Source organism: Dipodomys spectabilis, unplaced genomic scaffold (assembly GCF_019054845.1).
Source record: "Dipodomys spectabilis isolate Male_0828 unplaced genomic scaffold, ASM1905484v1 ptg000043l, whole genome shotgun sequence".
NCBI classification, from domain to species: domain Eukaryota; kingdom Metazoa; phylum Chordata; class Mammalia; order Rodentia; family Heteromyidae; genus Dipodomys; species Dipodomys spectabilis.
The window spans coordinates 6,167,399-6,184,437 of NW_024870720.1; the positions used below are offsets into that span (position 1 = coordinate 6,167,399).

General features: G+C 44.9%; 1 protein-coding gene across 2 annotated transcripts in view; it reads right to left on the minus strand.

Moving 5' to 3' along the window:
• Rell1 (RELT like 1) overlaps positions 1-17,039 on the minus strand; it is a 69,965-nt gene that overhangs the window by 42,725 nt on the left and 10,201 nt on the right. For both annotated transcript variants that reach the window (XR_006147234.1, XM_042678193.1), the window contains exon 2: positions 1,804-2,028. Coding sequence is in view for 1 of the 2 variants with exons in the window: in XM_042678193.1 (XP_042534127.1) it covers positions 1,804-2,028 (225 nt within the window). In the remaining variant the exon portion in view is untranslated. The remainder of the gene's footprint in view (positions 1-1,803; positions 2,029-17,039) is intronic.

Below are 17,039 nucleotides of genomic sequence, written 5' to 3' on the forward strand. Positions count from 1 at the left end.
TATTAATATTTTAAATGCAATAGTTATTCATCTATGCTTACAAAACTCTCTTATCCTTTTTCAATATGCTTCCAAATTTCCGAAATGTTGGCTATGCTTATTTTCCCCCAGAGATTCTGCACCAGAAATATATGCATAGGTCTCTAAGAAAAATCAGGCCTGGGCTGGGAAGGTGGCTCAGTGGTAGAGCGCTTGCCTTGCATACCTGAGGCCCTGGGTTCGATTCCTCAGCACCACGTAAGCAAAAAGAAAAAAACTGGAAGTGGCGCTGTGGCTCAAGTGGTAGAGCGCTAGCCTTGAAATGAAGAGCTGAGGGACAACGCCCAGGCCCAGAGTTCAGCCCCACGATGGGACCCAAAAAAAGAAAAAAGAAAATTCAGGCCTGCTAGGACTGAAAAGAAGAGAGAGCGCTGAAATACCCTGTCCTAGTTCAGAGAGCCACCGAACCAGCAGTGCAATGAATGACCCTTCCATTTACCTGGCAAAGTGTCCTCTGCACCCCAAGGCTGGCGAGCCTCCTGCACAAGCATGCTTGCTCACACGGACAGAGTGGAGGCTGAGGGCTGAGCCATCCTACAGCCGTGAAGGAGGAGCAGAGGGAGATGTTCCACTTTCAGTTGACAAACACTCGGCTTGGCTTTGATAAGCTTACACATGACTCATCGTACAACCGTGTTCCTCCACAGCCTCAAAGGTCAGTGGGGGTGGAAAAACCAACACTCCAGCAAGCTGGCAAGAATCAAAGAACCTCCCCACACTGGCCCTGCAGGTTTGCTCCCCCAGGGGGTGACCTACTCCAAATGTCACCTCTGCAAAAGACTGACGTGGAGGGGCCGAGCGAGCGGGATGTGGATAACAACCCGCCAACCCTCAGAATCCACCTAAGGACAGCGCCCTAAAGGATGAGTGGAAAGAAGAAACAGGATTCATCTTTCAGGCATATCCCAATACTACCTAGCAACATTATGAAGATGCAGAGATGAGACTGAAGGTCAGCTCCCCTTCCTGCTACACTTCTACAGCACTGTCACCCAATCAGGAGGAGGGGAGCCAGAACCCCCAGTGTGAGAAGAACACCATGAAAATGGAAAGCTGCATTTCATGTTCCTGCCTTTTCATTAGGATCTGACTCAAGAATAATAAGTAAAGATTAAAGTTTGTTGGAAGCCAGAGGTGCCCATCACCAAAGCATTCCATTTCACCTGCAAGGTAGAGATTACTGTCCTCATTTAAATTAATTAGAAAGAAATTTAAGCTAAATTATGCATAGCACTGACTTGGAAACACACAGAACTGGCCGAAGACCATCAGGCCACAGCAGAAAAATGTCCTGTAAGCATTTAAGCTCCAAGAGAGACTACTCTATGCTAGGTCTTGAGATCATTTGTACCTCACAGAGCAAGAAGCAGTTACTTATTTACAAACTCTGTCCTTTCCCCCCATCAAAAGAACCCAGAAAACCAGAAGTGGCACAGTGGCTCTAAGTGGTAGAGTACTAGCCCTGAGCAGAAAAAACTCAGGGCCAGTGTCCAAGGCCTGAATTCAAGCCCCATACCCAATCAAAGGGGGAAAGAAAAAAACAAAAAACCAAGTAGCTGGCACTGGTGGCTCTCGCCTATAATCCTAGCCAATTAGCCTCCACAAAACCAGGAAGTGGTGCTGTGGGTCAAAGTGGTAGAGCATTAGCCTTGAGCAAAAAGAGATCAGGGACAGCACCAGGCCCTGAGTTCAAACCCCGAGAGGAAGGAAGGAAGGGAGGGAGGGAGGGAGGGAGGGAGGGAGGGATGGACCCAGGTTCTTTACCTATCTTTTCAACCTTTTCCTCTTCCACCTCTTGCTCAGCCTCTGTCGTGCAGCGATACCCTTTCTTCTTCAGCAGGTGGCAGATGAAGACACCAAGGAGACCCATGATGAAGAACACAGGGACAAGCGCATACGCAATGTATTCTGGGTGTCCGTTCCCCGTGTTGTTGGTGGGTGATGGGGTAGTCTCTGCTCTCGAGTGCAATGTGCGGCTGCCAGCAGTGTCTACAGAAAGGAAAGTGAATGGCTAGGTTAGATGGCTGGGGGAGGTTAAAAGAAAATGAAGAAGAAAAATGAAAATGAAAACCCCTAATAATCCTAGGGAACTGTTTGCATTGACTCCTCAGGCCACATCCACACTGCAGGTTCTGGCAGCAAAAGTAAGACCACAGCATTGAGCTAAACTCACTACGTACCTCAGGCTGGCATAAAACCCACTGGGTAGCTAGGTTTTCCTTGAACTCATGACCCTCCTGCCTCAGCTTCTTTAGTGCTGGGATTATAGGTGTGCTCCACCATGCTGAGACTTAGCAGCAACAACAACAAAAACCTCTTTATGTCAGCTTCTACGTCATCTGTGAGTGCCGTACATGGTGTATGGAAGGAGGGTACAGGCTTTAGTGAACAGTTCAGCACAGGATATGTGCATATAAATTAGATGTTAGGACAGCATAGTACTTAATGGTTGAGAACAATGAACTCAGAAGAACTAGGTTAGCTGTCCAGTGCCACCATATAGCAGAACAATGACAAGAAACAATGACTTAACATCTCAATGGCCAGGTTTCACCGGAAAGGGACGTACCTCCCATCTACCTATGAAGATCAAACAAACTACTACATGTGACCCTTACAGCATTTCTCCAACACTGCCAACCTCTGTCACTGCCCTGTGGGGCTCCAGTGCAGGCGTTCTAGAAGAATTTATGTTCTGGAAGGATTTGATAAACTAACATACTACAGTAGGAAAAAAAGGAAGTATCAGAAGTAGTCTGAGTTTTGTCCCCGAGTACAAATATAAACATGGAGTCTGTGCATTTGTTTACTGACTTCCAGATCAAAATAAGCACTTTCTACAAGCCTTTTATGTGCAAAGTCTCTTGCTGGGAGCTGGGAATATAGAGTGACAAACAGCATAATCCACATCTACCACTTGGAGCTTGCAGGGCTGCACCAGAAGCAGGCATTAAGCAAGTCAGCACGTGATCAGATGAAGGTCTCTTCTGGTGATAAGGACGTGTTGGGTTCATCAGCACTGGGGACCTGCCCTATGCCATCAGGAACAGAGAAGCTGTGGAGAGGGCATAGGGTTTAGAGAAAGGAAGAAGTTTGCTTTTAGACACATGATTGGCATCACATGCAATTCTACCAAGAGGCATCTGTGGGGGTGCCGTGTGGCCTCCTGAAAGTACAACTGAGAGCCAGGAGCACACAACTCTAAGATGTGGCCAAATGAGGCAAAGAACACACTCAGCAGAGAACCTGCAAAGCCTCACATCATGGCATATGAAGGGAGGATGGAGAAAAATGTGGCACTTGGCTGGAATAAAGTCTCAGCATTCAAAATACTTTGATTATGGGATGAAGAATGCTTGCACACGTACTTGTGTGTGTGTGTGTGTGTGTGTGTGTGTGTGTGTGTGCGCGCTTAGCTTTTTCTGCTCAAGGCTGACACTCTACCACTTAAGCCATGTCTCTAGTTCCAGCTTTTTGCTAGTTAATTAGAGATAAGAGTCTCCTGAGATGGATCTGAACCACAATCCTCAGATCTCAGGCTCCTTAGTAGCTAGGATTACAGATATGACACACCAGCCCCTGGCTGAATGAAGTTTTCTACCTTAGGGAACTTCACAAACACTGCTTAAGAAACCCAGGAATTAGAAAGGCAGAGATGTTTAGCCATGAGCTTCCTCAAGAAAGGGTTCTTTTCTTTCCTTCTCTCCCTCTTCCTCCCCCCAGGAGAAGAGGATCAATGTTGACATGACTACATTAGAAATAAACAACTGGTCTGAAATGACCACAGCAGCACACTAGTCATCAAAAGCAAACTAGTTTCTGTAGTCTGTAAAAGGTTACACTCAGGGCTGGGAAGGTAGCTCAGTGGTAGAGTGCTTGCCTTGCATACATGAGGCCCTGGGTTCGATTCCTCAGCACCACGTAAGCAGAAAAAGCCGGAAGTGGCGCTGTGACTCAAGTGGTAGAGCACTAGCCTTGAGCTGAAGAGCTAAGGGACAGCATCCAGGCCCAGAATTCAGCCCCCATGACCAACAACAACAAAAAAAAAAGGTTGCATTCATTATGTTATCAGGTAACCTCTAGAATGTGAGATAGCCTATTCTGTTCTGATTTCCCTTCCAAGACGTAATCATGTATATATAATAAATCACATCCCAAATAATATTGATTCAATCAGCAACAGACTATCAGTGGTTCCAGAAGATTGTAACGAAGCTGAAGTCTTCCTACAGTAATGTGTTTTTACTATACCTTTCCTGTGTTTAGCAACACAAACACCACTGTGTAACAATGGCCTACAGTGCTCAGCACAGTAACATGCTGTACATGTTAGTAGCCTAAGAGCAACAGATCGGGCCATATAGTCTAGTGTGTAGCAGGTTATCCTCTAGACCAGCCAAACTATTCAACAAGGCGTCACTTTATATAAGAAGATGGCGTGAGTTGATTATGCGTATATAAATAGTATACACAAATATACCATCTAAAGTAGGATTTAACCTCAATCCAGACCACCAGTGGATGCCTAAAACCAGATAGTACCATGCCTCTGTGCTGTTTCCTCCTCCATCTACACTGATGATAAAGTTTGATTTTCAAGTTGGACATAGTAAGAGATAAACAAAAATAGCTAGTAATAAAATAAACCAATCATAACACTATACTGTGAGAAAATATTCTCTTTCTCAACATCTTGCTGATCTTCCATCTTTTCCCTTAGAAGAAGTACTTTCCAGCTTCTCATTGACACATCCCAGCCCCACTCTTCCTGCTCTAGGGGCCATCAAAGGTAAACTGAGGGTTACAAGAACATGAGCACTGATGCCCAGTAGCACTCTGGATAGAACAGCAAAGAGCAGGAAGGGTCCAGGTCTGTCATACGCCTCAGGAATGTGTGCAATTTAAATTGTACAAATTTTTTGTTTCCAGAATTTTCCATTTCATATATTCAAAAAATATTTGACGTGGGTAGCTAAAACCACAGCCAGCCAAAATCATGGCTAATGACAGACCCTTGTGGTCAGATTCAGAAACCAGTGTTTGCCGGGGTTTGGTGGGGAGTGGGAGAAATGTTGTTGCTCAAAAAGTATAATAAAGTTTCAGTTGTACAAGAAGAATACACTCTGGACATCAAGTAATATTGTATTGTGCAATTAAAACTGTGTGGAGAGGAAGAATTCCGGGGAAGAGGAGCAGGAGGAGCAGGAGGAGGAGGAGGAGGAGGAGGAAGGGGGGGGGAGGGGGGGAGGAGGAGGAGGAGGAGGGGGAGGAGGAGGAGGAGGAGGGGGAGGAGGAGGAGGAGGAGGAGGAGGAAGAGGAAGAAGAAGAAGAAGAAGAAGAAGAAGAAGAAGAAGAAGAAGAAGAAGAAGAAGAAGAAGAAGAAGAAGAAGAAGAAGAAGAAGAAGAAGAAGAAGAAGAAGAAGAGGAGGGAGGGGGAGGGGGGAGGGGGAGGGGAGGAGGGGGGAGGAGGAGGAGGAGGAGGAGGAAGAAGAGGAGGAGGAGGAGGAGGAGGAGGAGGAGGAGGAAGCAGCAAAACCCCCTTAAAGGTCTAGAGACTTGAAATGAATTTGGACAAATCAAGCCACAGGGGCTTTCCTTAAAAACATGGGAAGCAGCTTGGAATATATTTTAGCTTCTTCCTTGTTGAATTTTATTCCCTATTTCTCTGTAGTTTCTGGAAATAAAAATTGTTTTGTTTGTTTATTGTTGGTCATGGGGCTTGAACTCAGCACTGTCCCTGGACACTTTTTGCTCAAGGCTAGTGCTCTAGCTCTTGAGCCACAAAAGTTTTTGAGTGGTTAACTGGAGATAAGAGTCTCACAGGGACTTTTCTGCCTGGGCTGGCTTCTAACTGAAATCCTCAGATCTCAGCCTCCTGAGTAGCTAGGATTATAAGCGGGAGCCACTGGCCCCCAGCTTTAACATTCTTTCAAAATCTTAAAAATAAAACAAAATAAAATTGAGGACAAAAATAGAATAAAGTAGAAGAAAAAAAAAACAGGTGCTGGTTAATGGGTTTCAGTGCAACAATTTTTCAGTGAAATGGAAAGCAGACTTCCTGAGAGGAGGAACAGAGAGCTGCGTACAACTGGTTCCCTCCACAGCTGTGTGTGCCAGCAAAGAGGGTAGAACAGCTGATGCTCTGGGTAAAGGAAAAACATTTCTAATGGAGTTTGTTGTTTCCAGAGGACAGGACTACAATGTTTCTCTTACACTGTCTTCTTTACTTTAATAGCAGACCTGAGACTAGGTAATTTATGTGGAAAGAAGTTTATTTTGGATCAGGGTCCTTGAGGTTGACAATACCAGGGCCTTCTGATGCTTCGATTCATGGTAGACAAGGGCAAGTGGACACAGGCCAAACAGAACAAACATTTGGGATAGCCTCGCTGGATAACATTTCCTAACCATAACCAATCATCAATACCCTACATGCTAGGCATGGCTAATCCAGATTCACAAGGACACAAATTCACTCCACAAGCAAGGCTCTAAGCCACTCTTGAGGGCTCTGCTCCATGATCCCTCGCTTCTCATTAGGCCTCACCTCCCAACACTGCCACACAGGGGGAGGGCTCATCTCCCAACACATGAACTGTTGCACGACATACTCAAAGGAGTGTTGAGCACTGTGACACAGAAAAGCAGCAAAACAAAGACTGAGAAGGATCCTAGCTACTCAGGAGGCTGAGATCTGAAGATCGTGGTTCAAAGCCAGCCCAGGCAGCAAAGTCCAAGAGACTCTTATCTCCAATTAACCATCAGAAAACCAGAAGTGGCACTGTGGCTCAAGCATTCGCCTTGAGCTGAAGAGCTCGGGGTCAGTGCCTAGGCCCAGAGTTCAAGCCCCACAACAGACAGGAAAAAAAAAAAAAAAAAAAGACTGAGAAGGATTATGGAGCAATGACCTTGAGGAGGTAACTCCCATTTGAAGGATACAGATTAAACACTTAAACAGGAAATTACCTCCCCCTGAAGCATCTTTTATTAGCCCAATGAGAGGAAGCTGAGGGAAGAGGTGGCTAATGTCCTTGATTCTATTATATCCAAAGCAACCACATCGGTAGATGGGTAGATGCGGAGGTGACCAGCGTAGAAGAGGAGGTTGACCACAAAGCAGGCTCAGCAGAGACTGAGGGGGTGGGAGGGGCCAGCGAAAGCCTGCTAATTGGTACTCAGCACCTAGCTAAGATGTGGATCCGCAATCACCAACTGTCCTGGGCCCACTCAAGGTGTGCAATGCAGGCTGCAAAGCCAGAGAGGACAAGGGACAAACAACCAAGTCAGAAGGGAAGGCAGGAAGAACTAAAGCAAGAAGGGAACTGTTCAGGGCGAGATGGTGCTAGAGGCTGCCAAGGTTGACTCACAGTAGTTATGACACCACTCTATGACTGCCAATAATTCCTGTCACAATTGGGGGTGGGGGGCACTACAACACTAAACTTGGGAACTGAGTAGTCACAGTAAACCAGGGAATACACAGGAAACAAGCACAGGTTAGATCAGGTTCCCAAGATCACTCGTAAGGAAGTGGCTCTGCTGCCTAGGCAGGCTTCCCCTCTCCCTCAGGGTCGAGGCCCCTCCAAAGGCCAACACCTGCTTCAAGTAGATCTTCACTATTTTCCTTTCAGCAATATTTCGTCACTTCTGTTAGAATGCTAATGCTAACCTGTTCTCCCACACTTCACAGCTTGGTTCAAAGACTCCCCAATTTCAAAAAAAAAAAAAAAAATGGTTCTAGCCAGTTACTGGTGGCTCACACCTGTAATCCTAGCTACTCAGGAGGCTGAGATCTGAAGACTGCAGTTTGAAGCCAGCCCAAACAGGAAAGTCCCTGAGACTCTTATCTTTAATTAACCAGGAAAAAAAAAAAAAAAAGTAGAGCTATGGCTCAAGTGTTAGTTTCCCAGTTTCAAGTGAAAATGCTAAGGGATAGAGCCCAAGCTTTGAATTTAAGCTCCATAAGCTCCTTCCCCCCCCCCAAAAAAATGGGTTCCAAATAGCATAGTAATGAGTAAGATGTTTTGGAAATGACTCCAAGAGCAAGCCTGTCACCTCACCTGGAGACTTCTGCACATAGCCAGGACACTTAGACCCACCCCGGCTACTTTTACAAATAGATAATGTCCCACAAAGGCCAAGGCCTATCAAAATTCCTTGGTTTTTCTTGGTCTAGCTTGCTTTGGTAATCTCCAGCATTCTGAGGGTTGGCTATGTATGTCTTTATGGGTCTTTCTGAGAAGATTATAAAAATCAGGAAGGAAAAAAAAAAAAAAGACTTGATAACAGCCGGGAGGTGGAGAAGAGGTACGAGGAATGGCTGGAAGTTCATCTAAAAAGTCAAAAGCAATTCCTAACTTGTTTCTAAGAACCATTTGTATTTCCAACTGACCCCAATGAACAGAGGAGCTCAGACAGAATGGCCCAGAAATAGATTCTTCAAGTCCAGTGGGTGGAGCTTGAGGGCTGCTAAGTAAGGGGAAGAGGATCACTGTAACCAAAGACACCAGATAAGGAGGCCCTGGTAACCACTCTCAAGCAGCCTTATGCCCATGAAAGCCAAGATCCCTTCAACAGCTCTGACAACAATTCTTCTCTTCTTATCAGGAAATGGTGGTATTTTTCAAAAGCTAGGATTTCCCAACAAAGATCCAGCAGAGTTGACAAAGAAAAAGAGACCTAGCTGAGCTGGTAAGCAGACATGCCACACCAAGCATGACTGAGAAGCTGCTTTCGCAGCTCACATCCTTCGAGGGCCTCAGAATCCCCCAACTCCCTGGCCTTTTCCAGCTCTACTCAACATTCACTACTAGAGAGAAAAACACAAGCCCACTCCATGTCCACAGGTCAAAGCTAAAATCTGCTGGAAAATCATTCTTTATAACTCCATTTAAAGCAAAATGAAAGCTGACAACTGTACGGGTTAGCAAAACCTATGCAATTTACAATCTATCCCAATTAATTTGCTGAATAAACACGAATGGACCAGCCAAGACTGTAGGGAAGAGGAAGTGATTTAAACCAGAATTTAGAACCAGGAAAAGGCAGCACCTAAGTCTGTGAATGGTGAATATCTTTGTAAATGGAAAACTGCTCCAATTTCCAATCCAACTGCCTAAATGGAAGATTTGGGGCACGGTCTCTGCTTGGCTGGAGTCTTCTCATGGAAGCACCAAGCGGGCTGGTAACAGAAGAAACAAGGGTGATCTGGAAGGAAAAAGAACTTAGTAACTGACCGCCAAAGAAAACCTGTCACCCTAAACCATTGCCTGAGAAAGGATTAACCCCAGCATCCCAGTGTCTGAAAAGACAAGTAACTCAACTTCCAGACTCTCCTGGAATCGTGCAGCCTACCTCCAACAATAGCTTGCAATCAAGAGATGACAGCTGCTCATCTGACCAGGTCTCACCCAGACTGGGACAAGGTCAGCTCACCAGGTTTTTTTGTTGTGGGATACAGGCCAGGAAGCCACCAGCCATGCTGCCAAAGCATGTGGCATGTCACCACACCCGGAGGAACCCACCCATCTTCTGAGTGTCACTCCATAAAAATCCAAGGCCCCCTCTGCTCTTACAAACACTGCTAATAAGAGTGTGGGCTCCCAGGGTCCCACGGCCTGGGAGGGATTACTGCACCCTGGGGTAATGCCTCATTTTTCTTGTGAGCAAATGGGATGAGGAGAGAAGCTTCCTTACAGATGTTGTGGAAATGCCAGACGAGTGACTATAAAGCATCAGGTGACACCTTTCAGAAAATAGGTATATGAGCACCAGATGAAGTGGCATACATACACCTGCAATCCTAGCTACTCAAGAGGCAGAGGAAGAGAATCTCGGTCTGAGGCCAGCCAAGGCAAAGCATGAGACCCTATCTGAAAAAGCAAAAGGACCGGAGTCGCGATCAAGAGGTAGAGCGCTTGCTGCAAATGCAGGGGGTAGCCATATGCTGTGCTCGGCTAAATCAACAGAATGTTTGCACAGATGCAAAAGGCGGCTACAAATAGCAGCATATTCCTAACCCCAGCTTTGCGAACTGGCTCTCCACTTGATTTTCACAGGACTCCATCTCATTCGAAACTGCCAGGTCCCTGTGGGAACACTAAATCCCAACTGATGTAACCACACCAGAAGCCACTGCCCACTTTCCAGAGGGCTGCGATTCCTCACTGATTGGCTGTAACATTCTTAGCTCGAGGCCAAGCAAGGACTAGCTTAGAAATGACTTCCAGTGCGGAAGGAAGGGTAAGCAGCCAAGTGCCAGAACAAAACCATCAAATAGGAAGCAGAGGACAGGGCGGATGGCCTGTGTCCGGCAGGAACCTCAGAAATGGTGCCAGGGAGGTTCCCAAGGGAATTAGTGACTGCTCTGAGCTTACAGGAGGGGGGAGGGGAGAGTTTGAGGCAGTGGACCAACTCTTACAGAGCAGGATCCCCAGTTTCTGGATACAAGATGCCCTATCTGGGTCAGGGAGTCAGCCAAGGCATTTTCACCCACAGTGCAAAACACAGTAGAGCTATAGAAACCACCTACAGGGGGCGGGGCGGGGGGAGTAAGGAGTGGAGCAGGGCAGAACCTGGGGCTCCATGGACCACGAGCTTCAGGAAAGGTAAAAAGCAGAGTGGCCCAGGGTGGGAGGTGTCTCTGGTCCTCAGGGAGTGTTAAGGTTTATGATTTCCATGTTCTGAGCCTCCAAGAGGCTTGGCTATGCTATCATCAACTGTTAAGAGTAACTAAAGAGCTGGGAAGGTGACTCAGTGGTAGAGCGCTTGCCTTGCATGCATGAGGCCCTGGGTTCGATTCCTCAGCACCACATAAGCAGAAAAAAAAAAAAACCGGAAGTGGCACTGTGGCTCAAGTGGTAGAGTGCTAGCCTTGAGCTGAAGAGCTAAGGGACAGCGCCCAGGCCAAGAGTTCAGGCCCCACAACCAGACCCCCCCCCGCAAAAAAAAAAAAAAAGAGTAACTAAACTTTATTGGGTTCGAACTTAGGTGCTTGGTGTTTTGGCTTGCATTACTTAGTTTTTCATTTCCACAATTCTGAGATAGATATTATTATTAAACCCATCTTAGAAATGAGAAGACTTGAACCACACGACTCTGAACCAAAGCTGTTTCTAAAGTTCAAGGAATCAAAGCAGAAGGCAGCTTTCTCCTAGTACTCCGTGTTCAATAGACCAAGCAGCTGTGACATCCCCTGGCAGGTCATGAAACTTTTGACTCAGTTTCTTCATCATGGGGTCCAGATAATAACAGAATTGTTGTCCAGTATGAAATGAGATTAACTTAGGTTTTCAGGAATGCTCCACAGATGTTAGCTGGCACTGCTATGATACTAATTAGTATCACAGTGATCACTACAATCAGTGTAGCAACCTTCACAATGCCCGTACTAGAGGCCGGGCTCACGCCTGTAATCCTAGCCACTCAGGAAGGTGAGATCTGAGTCGCAGTTCAAAGCCAGATCAGTCAGTAAAGTCCTCATGAGCTCTTACACCCAATTAGCCACTCAGAAACCAGAAGTGGTGCTGTGGCGCAAGTTGGTAGAACACTTGCCTTGAGCACAAAGAGGCTCAGGGACAGTACCCAGGCCCTAAGTTCAAGCCTCACAAACAACCAAGAAAAAAAAAAGCCTATAGGAAAAGATGAAGCCAGACTAGAGGAGACAGTGCTGGGTATGGGGCACAAGCAGTGGGCAAGGGCACTGCAGCACGAACACCAGCACTGCTCAGCCACCGCACAGACAAGCAGGTTCCCACATCCCGCACACAGCCCAGCCTTCTCTTCCAGGAACAGAAAACAGGTAATGATTCAACAGAAAGCTACAAAAGTCCTAGACAGAGGGATTTCCAATTAGTCACAGGTTCCGCCAGGCCAGCGGTGTTCCCACAAAGCAGGCACGTGACCCAGCTTCTTAGACTCTGGGAACTGGGAGAGAAGGTGAATGATGGTAACGTGGCGCTTGCGGGCAGAGCCACGGAGTATGGGCATTCAAGTTCTGTCCGGAGGGGAAAGGGGGAGCTTCCTGATGTGAAACCTCAAGACACCACTGCTGGACAAAAACAAAGAAGAAAGACCAAGAAAAAAAATACAGATCCTATCAGGAAGGCAAATACAGGAAAGAGAAAACCAAAAGAACTAGAAAACCCCCCAGCACAAAAGTTGATTTTTGTTTTAAGGGTGAGAAATAGATGTGAAGGCCATTAGTATGAAACCCAGTACTAACCAGAAAAAAATACCACCGAATAATATTACATATTGGTACATATTTGTACAGTTATCGTTCCAAGCAATGTCTAAGTATTAATTCATTCAACTCTGTGAGGTACATGCGATTACTTTTAACTCCATTTTGCATGTGAAAACCAAGAAGCCAAGTAACTTAAACCAAGCCACACAGCTAGGGAATAACAAAGATAAGATTTCAATCAAGGCATCTGGGGCTCTGAAGTATGAGAGTAAACAGTTTTGACATTCAGTAAAATTCCATAGCATGGGATTATCCATAACTCTTCTCCATTTTTGATAACGGATATGCAAGTACTTGAGCAAAAGTTTTGCCTTGACAATCTATAGAAAATCATGACTCATCAAATCCAGTAATATAGCCAGAATGATATAATAGCTTTTCCTGGTGATATAGTTATTGGAAAAGAGAGTACATATAAATGTTACATGAGTCTCTCCAAGCATATTCATCTATTTTTTATATCAAGTGCTAATAAAAATAAATAAGGCCAGGAATGGTGGTACACACCTCTAATTCCAGCCCTCAGGAGATAGAAGTAGGAGTATATAGGAGTTCAAGGCCCACAGTGTAGCCAGGTGAGCCTTTATCTCAAAAAAGAAAAAAAAATAAAAATTGTTATTTTAAGAAACAACATTTAAACACTCTACATAATTCTTGACATTGTTAATTACTTCTCAGAAATCCTAAACTTCTCCCTGATTCTTAAATAAGAGAAACAATTTTAAGAAGGGATTGGATTTGCCTTATCCCACTTTGTCCAAAATGATCTCAATTGTTTTTTTTTTTTTTTGGGTCCGGTCGTGGGGCCTGAACTCTGGGCCTGGGCGCTGTCCCTCAGCTCTTCAGCTCAAGGCTAGCGCTCTACCACTTGAGCCACAGCGCCACTTCCGGCTTTTTTCTTTTGGCTTATGTGGTGCTGAGGAATCGAACCCAGGGCCTTGAGCATGCAAGGCAAGTGCTCTACCACTGAGCCACCTTCCCAGCCCCCTCAGTTGTTAATGAAAGGGTTAAACTGTAATGGAGTAGGTAGCACTACTATAATTTCAGTTTATATTAGGAAAGGAAAAAGAGACGCCAAACACTCAACATTTGGTTACCTCTGAGGAGGGATTTTCAGTTCTGTTTAGTGTTTTGTATCTTGGTATTTTCCATATTTTCTCTTTTATTTTTCTTTTAAAGCAAGAGACAATGCATAGAAAAAAACTAGCCTGTCAGAAAACACCTTCCCTGGGACTGGGAATATGGCTTAGTGGTAGAGTGCTTATTTAGCATGCATGAAGCCCTGGGTTCAATTCCTCAGTACCACATAAACAGAAAAATCCAGAAGTGGCACTGTGGTTCAAGTGTAGCTCTCTAGCCTTGAGCACAGGAAGCTCAGGGGCAGTGCCTAGGCCCTGAGTTCAAGCCCAAGGACAAGGTGAAGGAGGGAAGGAGGGATGGAGGGAAGGAGAGAGAGAGGGAGGGAGGGAAGGAAGGAAGGAAGGACCTTCCCAGTATAGTCAGTAGTTATCTTTCATTGGTAGAACTTGTTTTTCCTACTTTTTTTTTTTTTTGCATTTCCTAACATAGCTTAGTGATAGCCAGAATGGATGAGTATTTTTTTAACTACAGATAATGAAGTCAGTGAGGACCCTTCATTCCTATTAGACAAAGCCACACTAAACCAGTCACCATCTGTCAAAACAAGTTGAATAGAGGCCATTTCGCATGGTGCACCAAACACCAATGTTAAAATGAGAAAGGTAGCTACAGTTCAGAACTCTGAATTCCTTGGTAAGGGGACAGCCCAAAACTACAACCTAGGATACCCACAGATTATATTTCTACTGGGCTGAAGGCACAGACAATGCTGTGAAACCTTTGATCTCAACCACAGGAAACAAGGACCAAAGAAAACCATCCTAGGCAATGTTTCCACTTTATTATACTATAAAACACAGTGTAAACAACACGTACACTAAGCACTAGCCCATTCATTTTTTTGTCTTTTCCCATTAACTTTTTTTTACATGCCATTGAACCTTTTCTCTAAACAGAAAACAAGTGCAATTTCAAAGAGATTTTTTTTAATACTATGAATCAGTTCTTCCCAATAAATAAAGATTTCAATTGTTTCATCTTTCCAACACCTTGTCCTCCAGCCCCTGTGGGTACCCTACCATTCAACTTAATTCTGATTCTAAGAACCTGGGGTTCACACTACCTTGCAAGTGTAGGGCTCAGTCTCAAGGAAGGGTCCCTACTTCACATGCCAGCTTCAGCCTCAAATGAGGGTCTCCAAGCTAACTGTACTTCTGCTCAGCTGACTTCAAATGTGAGGGTTTCCTTCAATTCCACCCCTTTACACACACACACTCAGTCTTGATAATTAACTAGACTGACTCATAAATGTGAGGAAAGTACTATACTTACTATTACAGATTTGTTATGAAGGATACAGCTCAGGATAGACAAATGAAAGATATACACACAGGGCAAAGGGCAGAGGATACAGTACAGAGCTTAGCTTCCTGGTCAGGGCTTTTGTGGGAACTTTGTTATCTGGGAAGGACTGACTGTTACATAATTGGGGATTGAACCCTAAAGGTCAGGGGAGGGCCTCAGCTCTAACCTTCCAATCACAAGGTTGGTGACTCCAGCAACCAGCTCCATCTTGAAGCTCTTGAAGGCTCCGCCAAGAGTCACCTCGCTATCAAAATCCCAAGTATGGTCCAAAGGAGCTCATTACACGAAGGAAAGAGACGCTAAGTCCAACCCTTAATAAATTCCAAGCATTTTAGGAGTCCCATGCCAGAAATCTGAGCCAGAGACAAAGTACATATGCATTTTATTATACCACACTGACTCAAAGCCACTAAAATTTCAAGGAACAGCACTAATCAGCCTGGGTAAAACATTTCAACTGTTCTACCATACAGTCCAACAGAAGAATTCCCTTCCCTCCTCAAGTGTTCTTCCATTCCTATCCCTTTTCTAGAAGCCAAGATATATGGCTTCTACTACCTGTGTGGCCCCTGCTCCACAATAAGCAGGCCCCACATAGGGAGCCCATTACTTTCACACTGGATCTTTTTTCCTCTCTTCAAATGTTAGATCACATTAGAGGATACAGATTGAGAAATAGATCTGCAGGAAGTAAAGGAGCCCGTAGCCAAACAGGCATTCATAAATCAATTATTCCCAGGCTTATCTCAAATATTTATTTAAAGACCTTGCCCCAACACTGACAGCTCTCCAGACTTGGATGAAGAACAAAACAATGTAGCATTGACCAATGGCTGGGTTAAAAGATGAAGATGTTCAATAGTCCTGTAAAAATTAATGTTTTAGTAGGTAAGAATTCAGTAGCCCCACTCATTTGTGTCATTTCCAAGGGCTGACTGTAACTGAAGACAAATACATGCTGATCTATCTTCACCATGCATGAACATTTCTTGGCTTTCCCACATCTCTAAGATATACTGCATTTACTTCAGGATTAGCATTCCCTTAAACTGAAAGTGTTTCTATCTATTTATCATATGTATTGCATAAAACCCATTCCACTTTGTCTTACAAGGACTATATTATTCCTTTGATCCTCACAACTCTGAGATATAAAGAACAAAACATGTATTATTTGCACCCTCCTCCCTACAAGGACACAGCAGCTCAAACGCCTTGCAGACAGTATGAGGCCTAGCGGCAATTTCAAGTCTAGGACAGCTCAGTGCTTGTATCTTTCCAACACAGGAAAATGCCTGAGACAGTGCTCCAGTTCCCTTTTCCTGTACTCCTCAGCATGACCCCCAACCACCCTACTCCCTACCCTCCAAAACCCTAGCCTCAGTCTCCCCCACAGAACTTCCTCTCAAGTAACATTTGTAGAAGAACCTCTGCCATTACCCAGTCTGACTTTCCTGATCCTCCCTTCCACGTGCGTTCATGCAATCATTCTGTCCCCTACACTCCTCACTGAAGGGTCACTTAGGGTGACATTGTCCAAAGTAATCTACCTCATTTAGGTAACTGTAACTCCTCTGTACACCACCTTTATAATAACAATTTAAAACTTAAACAAATAAAAGGATCCCGTAAATGCCAAGCTTTGGGCTCTTATTTACTCTCCATCCTTGGGATCAGTGATTAAAAAATCGGGTGTATCAAACTTATTCTCCTGTGTCCATAGCTTAGCTGTCTGCTCCCAACAAGCCTGTCCAGGACACCAAGTTATTTGCTCATCCAACATGCTTACACAACACTCAACAGTACTCAAGTAAGGAAAAAATCTCATTTTTAAATTAAAATTCATATTGTGTGTTAAGGAATATATACAAGTTCCCCACCCCATCCCCCTAAAGAGCACTAAAACTCACTGACTTGTGAGAATGCACATGTGAAATTCCCCACCTCAGAATCCAGCTTCTTGGCACTGATATCTAGCTTCAGGCCCTGCCCAAGGCCCCAGCTTTTCTCCTGGTGGTTCTTTTCTTTCTGTTTCTTCTCTTAACACAGAGGAGAAGGGTGGAACTGAGGAGTCAGTGGCAGGAACTGAGGATGCAGGGAGAGCACTCTGACCATACACACTCATATAGCACAAATGCACATAGGAAAACCAAGGAATACCTGCCATTAGCCTCCTGCTATCTCGCCAGTGCCAGAAAATTCCAGCTACTATTTTTTACACTGTGGATAATTCACAGGATTGTGTTGGTGATGACTGCTATGAAAACTGTGACAGCCCTGGGAAAACTAATGTTCCCCTGTTACACTG